The 9,612-nt window shown below is 37.6% G+C and overlaps 2 protein-coding genes across 2 annotated transcripts; both read right to left on the bottom strand.

Moving 5' to 3' along the window:
• Positions 1-1,391: 1,391 nt before the first annotated feature.
• On the bottom strand, positions 1,392-4,009 carry LOC307158269 (uncharacterized protein). Its single transcript, XM_079870700.1, has 2 exons — positions 3,468-4,009; positions 1,392-1,548 (listed from the first exon to the last, which is right to left on the bottom strand). The coding sequence occupies exons 1-2, from the start codon at positions 3,843-3,845 to the stop codon at positions 1,393-1,395; spliced, it is 534 nt and encodes a 177-aa protein (XP_079726826.1). The 5' UTR covers positions 3,846-4,009; the 3' UTR covers position 1,392.
• Positions 4,010-4,223: 214 nt separating this feature from the next.
• carnmt1 (carnosine N-methyltransferase 1) lies at positions 4,224-8,289 on the bottom strand. Its single transcript, XM_079870701.1, has 8 exons — positions 8,080-8,289; positions 6,864-7,059; positions 6,560-6,726; positions 5,882-6,022; positions 5,395-5,573; positions 5,171-5,284; positions 4,958-5,061; positions 4,224-4,877 (listed from the first exon to the last, which is right to left on the bottom strand). Exons 1-8 carry the CDS (start codon positions 8,226-8,228, stop codon positions 4,701-4,703), a joined length of 1,227 nt encoding a protein of 408 aa, XP_079726827.1. The 5' UTR covers positions 8,229-8,289; the 3' UTR covers positions 4,224-4,700.
• Between the last annotated feature and the right edge of the window lie 1,323 nt (positions 8,290-9,612).

Below are 9,612 nucleotides of genomic sequence, written 5' to 3' on the forward strand. Positions count from 1 at the left end.
GTAAAATATGTATTCATTTAAATAATAATGAAAAAAAAAAAAAAAAAAAAACTCTCACCTGTGATCAGAGGTGTGGAGCTTGATTCTCACATGCTTTCATTTCTGATTTTATTTCTAGTTAAAAAAAACCTTCTGACGAATGATCAAACAATTTTACAAATTGTGCCACCCAGAACTTGCCCTAACAACAACTAATGCTATGCACCATTTAAGTCTAAAACAAATTTGTCTAGTATCCTAAATGATTGGAATAAGGAAAACGACCTCAACAGTGAGCTCAATATTAGGTTTTTGGTAATTGTCTTCTTTGTTGTCCTTGAGGTTAAAGCACGTCTCTAAAGCACTGAGCTGTTTCATTAGCTTAAATCCTAACAAGACCGCACATTGTTTTCATCTTTCATGCACATCCCATTTACAGATATTTCCATGTATTCCCAGAAGACCACCTAAATGGGACAAAGTATCAAAACTTGGCTTACCATTGTATTATTTTACTTGCATGCTTATTTTAGCTTAGCAGATGAACATGACTATCTGCATGCTGATCACTTGCGATGCAATCTCCTGATAAAGCTGGCATGCTCTCAGCACTTATTCCCTCCTAGACCAAAGGTCATGAGCACCTGACACAACAGGGTGGAGACAGGTATGTTTCACTTCCTTTGGATGAGGAATGAGGAAAGAGATCACACTACTCAACTGTAACGGTTCACTGTAATGTACTTTACAATGTCGAAAAGAAGAATCATGAAATCAGACAGGTACCAAAGACAATGTAAGCAATAGCCAATATAAGAAAGAACTTTTATTGCTGTTGGGCAATTTTAAAAACACTGCAGTTACAGGCCAATGGAACGTACAAAGCTCTTGCTCCATCCACTAAGTTCAGAAGCACCAAATACTGTTGTCAAAAAGATAATGTTGTTGGTCAGAGGAAAGGAACACAGCCCCAAATTTTATAAAACAAAAAACAAAAAAAACCATTAACTAAAGAATAAAAGTGACTAATACCTTTAAGTAACATAAACAGTGCTAAAAAATCTGGCTCAGTTCAAGCAAAAGAAAGGCTTTGTGTCACCTTCAAAAGTTTTAACTTTTACAGATACTAACAGAAAAAAAAACATACATGATCAGTTCAATACAGCATTATACTTTCACACTTCTGAGCACATGACCCATATAGGAGAGTACTGAGGTCACATGACCATGATGCGTTCCCATCAGAATGAAAGCTTGTGCTGGAGGCTTACAAACTATACAGAGCACAAGGCTTTGTTCATACATTCATCTAGTGCAGATCAAGGGGAATCATCTCATGTCCAGTCGCGTAATTTGGCAACACCTATACAACATCTAAACAAGAATGAACCTGTCACTGCATTGGCGATCTCCTCAGGTTTCCATCGCCTCTAAGTCTTTGGTGGAAGAGGCTGTGCAGGACCCAGCTGAGGGTTCAGTCTCCAAGAGAGATAGATCCAACTCAGGCAGTGGAACCTGCCAGAACTGGAAGGAATTGAATGGAGAGAGGTCCTCATCTGTGTGCATCGCCTAGTGGGATACAAGCAGAGCTGAATATCCAAAGCATTCACTACAGCAAACACATGCACCAACAAGAGTGAAGTTTAAAAGAATATGCTAAAAGTACCTGAAAGTTTAATAGTTTTGCCCTCGGTTTCACAGACAAGGATTAAGCCAAGTCCCAGACTAAAATGCATGTTTGAGCTGTTTTTGCTGAATGCACTGATCTTAAAGGGGTCATATTAGGCCCATTAAAAAAAACATATTTTACATTATTGCAGCTCCTCTCTCCCCAGTCTAGTTGAATGTGTCATTTTCCTTCGTTGGAAGTCCCTCCTTCCAAAACATGAATTGTGCTTTGATTGGTTAGCTGGCCCAGTGTGTTGTGATTCGCACTGCTTAGGCCTAGCGTGTGTTCGGAATATGTCCCGCACCTTACCATAACCGTGACCTCAACTCAGATGTAAATATTAACGAAGGCGTCAATTTCAAACCAATTCGAGTCTGATTCAGACTCTGACAATGTTAACGAACAATTTCAAGCACGGACTTTGCAAGCACGGATTTCACAGGACATTTCAGGGTGGTATGTTTTGTATTTTTCTTATAGATATGATGTTATCCACCATTTAATCATATTTGTCGGAAAATTATGGTAATGCAAACACTAACTGATCACAAAATCATGGATATTTTTCCTAAGGGACGGTGAACAGTCTTACAAAAGCAAGAGCTTACAAAAGCTACAGTAAACACTATATCAATACTGTCATTTTAGTTAGCAGGCTAGCGGAGGCAAAGCTTTGCCCTTCGTTTACAACATAGCTATCATAGCAGCTACATAAAACGTATAATTGCAACTGTTAAAGGGTTAAGTTCACCCAAAAATTAAAATTTTGTCAGTAATTACTCATCCTCATGTTGGTCCAACTCAGTAAGACTTTCGTTCATCTTCGGAACACAAATTAAGATATTTTTGATGAAATCTGAGAGCTGGCTCACTCCTTCATAGGCTGTTAGGTAATTTCATCTGCCAGACCAGAAAAGTTTGTAAAAACATTGTTAAAATAGTCCAAGTGACTACAGTGGCTCAACCTTAAGTTTATCAAGCGACGAGAATACTTTTTGTGCGCAAAAAAACAAACAAAAATAACGACTTTATTCAATTCATTTTCTTCCACGTGGGCCTCTGAGTGAGTTCACGCTAGGCTAGCTAGACCCTCCCTCCTCCTCATCCGTGCACTAACCCCACCCCAAATCCTTCTTGTAGGTTATTGGCTGGAACAGTTTGTTATGTTTCGTGGTGTGGGTTAGCCCAGTTTGTTTTTCTTGCAGTTTGTGGAGCCTGGGGTGTCTACAGAGACCGTGTTTATTTGTGTTCAGGGGACAGGCAGCTAGCGGATGGTGAGGAGATGTTTGCTGTATATGACAAAAAAAAAAGTTTGGCCTAAAAATCGTGTGACATCGCTTAGAGCACCTTTAAATAATAATATACCTTTGGAGTGGACTTGAGCTTTTACCTTGCAGATCTTTTTTAAGCTCAAATAGCTACATGACAGACACACTAACTAAAGTGGAAAAGCATAATAGGACCCCTTAAAAATATGTTAGTGCCATTGTTTTGTTTCAAGATGCACACCGGTGCTGATTATTTTTTTTTTTTTCTAAGGCACATTTATAAAAGCTAACGTTACTTATGTCCTAATTGAACTATGGTCTAATCCTGGCTTAATCTAAGCCCTGTCTGTGAAACCATACCTTATGTGTATATATATATATATATATATATATATATATATATATATATATATATATATATATATATATATATATATAGATAGATAGATAGATATCATGTACCGCCACCATATGTTCATCTGCCATCATTGCACATTCTACGGGACGCCACACACTTGTGTGACTTTGCACTAGTATGTGTGACACTTTACCTTGTCTCCTGCAGTAAGGTTATTTTCCTCTTCAGGCTGTTTATTTGACTCATTTTGAAGCGCGCAAGATGACCGCCGCGTGACAGCAGATCTACCAGCATCCTCGAATGTTCTAGGCTTGCATGTGTTCTTATCTGCCAGCACTGAATCAACCCTGTTTGCAGACACTTTTCTCGGTAGGTTAATGGTATCCAGCGGGTCATCGAGAAACTTTGGTCTTTTCCTGGAGCGTTGTCCAGAGAATGACAACGAGGATGGATTGGCGTTTTGGATCACATTCACACCTGCGACAGGTTTGTCGATGTTGAAGAGAGAACGAAAACTTCTTTTACTGAGGATTTCGGGAGGTAAAATGTTCTCTGCTCTCCGCTTGGTCATCTCTGCGACGTACGAGCTAAGTTATTCAGAAAAGTTCAAACTTAGCCTATACAAAAGAGCGGTAATACTTTTTTTTTTTTTAGTACGCAGAGGGACATTCAATATTCTAGCCATTTACGACAGTTGTGTCGTAACTGAAGTTGAACCGCATGTTTGAATACAGCGCCCTCTGTGGCCAGAGAGGTCGAACAACAATAACATTTTTGTTTTATTTTATAGTAAAAAGCTAAACGGTTGTGAATAATATCCATATCAACAATAAACGTAAATGTTAAAACACATGAACTAACTTCCTAATTACTAATGTGAAATTTGTGTGGTGAACAATAAACAGTCTTAAAAGGCTTTCATACAGTCATCAACATTCCACATTTTCTTAATTGTAAAACAGTTTTATTACAGTATGTACAAGATCATGAAAATCTGTTAAGTTTAAAACAACTTTATTTCAGTGCTACCAACTAATACAATTTTAATGGCCAGCAAGTTTCCTCAGAGGGGCTGGAGTAACTGCGCAAGTCAATATCCAGAGTAGGCTCTGTGAATACGATTTTGGACATGAAAACTGTGGTAGTGTAAACAACTGCAAGAAAAACACTGAAATGTATGTGTGGAGTGACAAGCGGCATTAGTAAGATGTGAAGCAGCACCTGAAACCTGAGGAATATGACTGCAAAGCAATGCACCAAAACATGACATATTTTTGGTAAATGTCTGAAATAATTCAGTACACAATAAAGCTCCAGTCTTATTGTATTACCAGGAATATAATGCTGACATTCATGATTAAAATCCTCAGTTTATTATTCGGGCCATTTGTCTGTGAATTCAGCCCTAAGTTCAGCCTTCTAAACATCATGTTGAGTTTCTTATCTGTAAAGAATCCTCAATCTGGCCATCTTTAGGTGTCAGATCTCCATTCATCAACTGTTCTGCAGGTTTCCGTACGATAAAAAAGACACAGTCGTAAAGGTATTTGAGCATGGAGCGATCGTTCTCCGTATATGTGCTGGCCACAGACTCTCTCTCCAACTGTGGAAAGAAATACAGTAACAGTTTATAAGAGTATTACTGTTAATAATAATTTAAACAGTTGATAATTAACTGTTTACCTCTAGGACAAATCCATATTTTAAAAGGACATCCTTTATGTCCTCATAGCTCAGCTCAATGGACAATTCATTAGCCATATTCTCATAGTGGTAAAGTAGTGGACCTTTGAGAACAAACACAAAAAATATCTTTCAACCACACCTGTTTTCAGCATTTCATATGTAGATAACGTTTGACTGTGAATGATTAAGATTATACAGAATATGACTTACCCAAATTTATCCAGACACCACCAGGTTTTAGAATATTCCAGATGGTTTCAATGTAATCAAGAACATTGTGGGCAGTGTCAATGAAGAAGCAAGTAGCAACACAATCCCACATTTCTGTATGGGAGATACAACTTAAAATGTTCAAGTTTCAGTTCTTTCCCTGTCTCCATTTAAGTGCCATTTACAATTACGTTGATGTTTATAAAAAATTAAAAAAAACTCACCAGGGTCACTGTATACTTCCTGGAAGTCTCCAGCGACCATAGAGAAGTCAGAGTCTGCTGGAAGACTCTGTGGATTGACATCAGGAAAGGAAACAGGTCTTGTTTGGTCTGAGGACATTTTGTTATTACTGAACTGGTGAATCCAGGGATACAGAGTAAAAGCATTCTCCTCATCACACCTGAGAGACGAAATATCAGTTAGTTTCCTCACTACAGATGTTATATACCATTCTGATTGCTCGATTCAAATTTGCTGTCCTAGAACTCAAAGAAGTTCAACCAGGGATACAAGTTCTACTATACTTTACCTTATGCCTCTAAATTACACAACATGTCACTAATAATAAATAGAGGGCGTACCCTAACAGGATATTATTACAACATGTTGTTAAGACCAAAAGAGAAATATAATAAATATAACATATATAATAAGCTATATTTATGTGAATGGTACTACTTAAATTGTGAAGATTTTAGTGTGTTGTACCTATTCAGGACAAAATTAGAGGAGAAGAGCATGAAGAAACTCCACTCGTTGCCTTGGCACGAATAGCCCAGATGAGCGATTTCCCATGCAAGTCGACCTAGACCGGACCCGGGCACTAACACTCTTACCTGGGACACATCACTGTAGAGAGAAATATAACTCAAAACTCATTCCTTTCCAAATTATAAGTTGAGCCCATTTGACACAAAACATAAGAACACTAAATTCATTTAATCAGCAGACATTTTTCCAAAAAGAATTCATTTTTCCAAGAGTTTGGGTACATTTTTATTCAGCAAGGGTAACTGATCAAAAGTACAAAAGATTTCTATATCAAGTAAAAGCTTGATAATACTCTGATAATAAGAAATATCTATCAAGCACCAAATTAGCATATTAGAATGATTTCTAAAGGATCATGTGACACTGAAGACTGGAGGAATGATGCTGAAAATTAACTGGAAATAAATGACATTTTAAAATTGTAATAGTATTGTAACACAATATTACTGTTTTACTGTATTTTTGATCAAATAAAGTCTTGGTGAGCATAAGAGACTTCTTTCAAAAACATTACCCCAAACTTTTTAGGTAGTGTACATAGATATACTGCATGCACCTTATACTAAGACAGTAGACCGTATACTTAACCACAGAATGACATCAAAGTATATTTACCACTGGTCTGGAGGAAATAGTCTCTGGATCTCCTCTATAATAGGTTTGTAGCAGCTGTCCCTTTCAGCCTTTCCTGCTGCACTCCAGTCACGGACAAACTGCTTTATGGTTGACTTCAGCTTGTCCATGTCAAAAGTTGAAGAAGGCCGTACTTTCCTTGGGTCACCCTTTGAAAAGCAGGAAAACTATTAGATTAATTGACTTACTACTAAACAGGATAATAAAAGCCACACTTCTGTCATCACAACAACCAAATGAAAAAATACAACATTATTAATTGTAAGACCTACTGATTGCCACCTACATCCTGTCCATACTCCATGTTCTCAAACATATCTAGGCAGTTGTTCACTATGGCCTGCATCACCTCCTGGTTTCGGTCAACACAGTAGCGGATCTTGCTCAGATTGGGCAGGAAGTTTGTCAAAAGTTGCTGGTGGTGATCTGGAAGGCATCGGAACTGCCGCTCGGCTCGATTCACTCGTTCGTGAACATGAATTCTGAACACAGTGGGAGACACAATATATATGGACAGAGGACAAAGTAAATTAAAGGGAAGATATATATATAGAGAATTTAGGTTGATTGGAACACTTTTTCTAGTCTTAGACCAGTCTTGACCAGATCAAGTCTCTCTCTCTGGCCCTAAACAGAAAATATGAATTAGCTGGAAACCTGAGCACAGTGAGTGACCCTAAACTGAGAAAAGTCCTGAGCATGTACAGACTCAGTGAACACAACAGTCTCACCATAGAGACAGGAAGACACAGACAGACCTGGCTGCCAAAGGAAGAGCAGCTGTGCCCTCACTGCAAAGAAAATCAAGTGGAAACAGACCTGCACTTCCTGCCCTTCTTATACAAACATTAGGGACACTTTCTATGGACAAACTACCGTACCTGCTAGGAGAAAGCCCAGCAAGCGGAAACCTGTAAGGTCTTGACACGACAAAAAGAGCCTCCAGCGGGACAGAGCTACCAACACTCACTATATGCCTAGAGACACTTATAAATATTAAAAGATTTTTAAAAAGTATTGCTGTTTTTTTTTATGTAAATTTTGTATTTTTATTTTATTATTATGATTAATTATTATTCTTTATTTATTTATTTTTTTGTATCGTGTTATTAATGCTTTGGCAATGTAAAGGTTTCTTTCACCATTCCAATGAAGCTATTTGAATCTGAGAGAGGGGGAGGGAGATAGAAAGAGAGAGAGAGGGATAGATAGATAGATAGATAGATAGATAGATAGATAGATAGATAGATAGATAGATAGATAGATAGATAGATAGATAGATAGATAGATTCATAAAATCTGGACTTTAATTGATGGCATCACAGGCGTTATTTTACCATTCAAATCCAAATTTTATAAGCAGTGGAGATTTATATATATAAATCAATACGGATATTTTAATGCTCTCGCATGTTCAAAATTAAAGCTCAAATATCAGTGGCTCATCTTGTATTGGTGTTGAGCAGATGGGACTTTCACTTTGATGCTCCAGCAATGTTTACCTGTAGTATTTAAACGCGTTCATGACATTCCAGAAATGCTGTCTCTCTAATTGCGCCTCTTCCTCGGGTGAACATGTAATCCTCTCCCGATAGTTGTAAAATACCTCTGGTTTGGAAGCTGCCACTGTTTCATCCTTGCCGTCAGCCATTGCCGTTCACTGTAGGCGTAAGTAATCGACAATCGGCAACATAACTGAATACAGGGAAGATAATGGAACCTGCACAGTCGATTTGTGGGTTCGTTGATCGTGATCGATTCTCTAGTTTGTTGTGTTATATCAACTACAGTCAATGTATCAACTTTGATTATAAATGATCTGTTTTTATGTAAAGAAATACTAAACAAAAACAGCTCTGTATTAAGGATGCCATACAACACAGGTCTTTTTTAATCATTTTAATAGAATGAATCATTAAACTAGTCATATGATAACGAATAGCTACAGCAGTGTCAGATAGTGAAATGTTTTATCATGTAAATAAATGTCTCTGTGAGGATTTCTGCAACACATTTAGAATTTGAACTACCTTTGTCTTCAATCAAAATCACCATTTTAAACATGAGTAATGCATGTTTACACAAGAATAGTCTGTAGCCTATTCAAATTAAATTAAGGAAATTTGTCTTTGTAATATTTAAGCAGACATTCTGTCAATATCAAAACTGTAGACTTAGTTGCTAGAAGCACTTTTTCTCTATTTTAGTTTTTTATAATGTCAACGGCTAGAGAATACCCATAATGCACTGTGAGAGTCGCGTGCTGAATGAATTCCCGCGTCTTGGCAGGAGATGGCGCCGCAGCTGAATCAATCATCCATCCATTTTCCAAACCGCGCTGGTCCAGCGTAGGCAAGGCAAGTTTATTTATATAGCACATTTCATACACAATGGCAATTCAAAGTGCTTTACATAGAATAAATTAAAATAATAAAAAGAAATAAGAATAATTAAAACAGTTTAGAAAAAAAAAATGTACAAACAGTCGGACGAACAGTGGCACAGTGCTCATTCATTAAATGCACAGCTAAACAGAAGTGTTTTGAGTCTGGATTTGAAAGTGACTACTGTAGGAGCACATCTGATCTCTTCTGGAAGCTGGTTCCAGCTGCGGCTGGCATAATAGCTAAAAGCAGACTCGCCATGCTTAGAGTGAACCCTTGGTATTTCTAGCTGAAATTATCCTAATGATCTGAGTGATCTGTTGGGTTTATATTCAGTGAGCATATCTGCAATGTACTGAGGTCCTAGGCCATTGAATGATTTATATACCAGTAATAATACTTTAAAATCAATCCTAAATCTAACTGGGAGCCAGTGTAAAGACCTGAGGACTGGTGTGATATGTTCATATTTTCTGGTTCTGCTCAGAATCCTGGCAGCAGCGTTCTGTATGAGCTGCAACTGTCTTATGGTCTTTTTGGGAAGGCCAGTGAGTAGTCCATTACAATAATCCACCCTGCTGGTGATGAAAGCATGAACACGTTTCTCTAAGTCTTGTCTGGAAACAAAGCATCTAATTCTTGCAATATTTT

This window comes from Squalius cephalus (assembly GCF_949319135.1).
Source record: "Squalius cephalus genome assembly, chromosome: 5".
Taxonomy (NCBI): Eukaryota; Metazoa; Chordata; class Actinopteri; order Cypriniformes; family Leuciscidae; genus Squalius; species Squalius cephalus.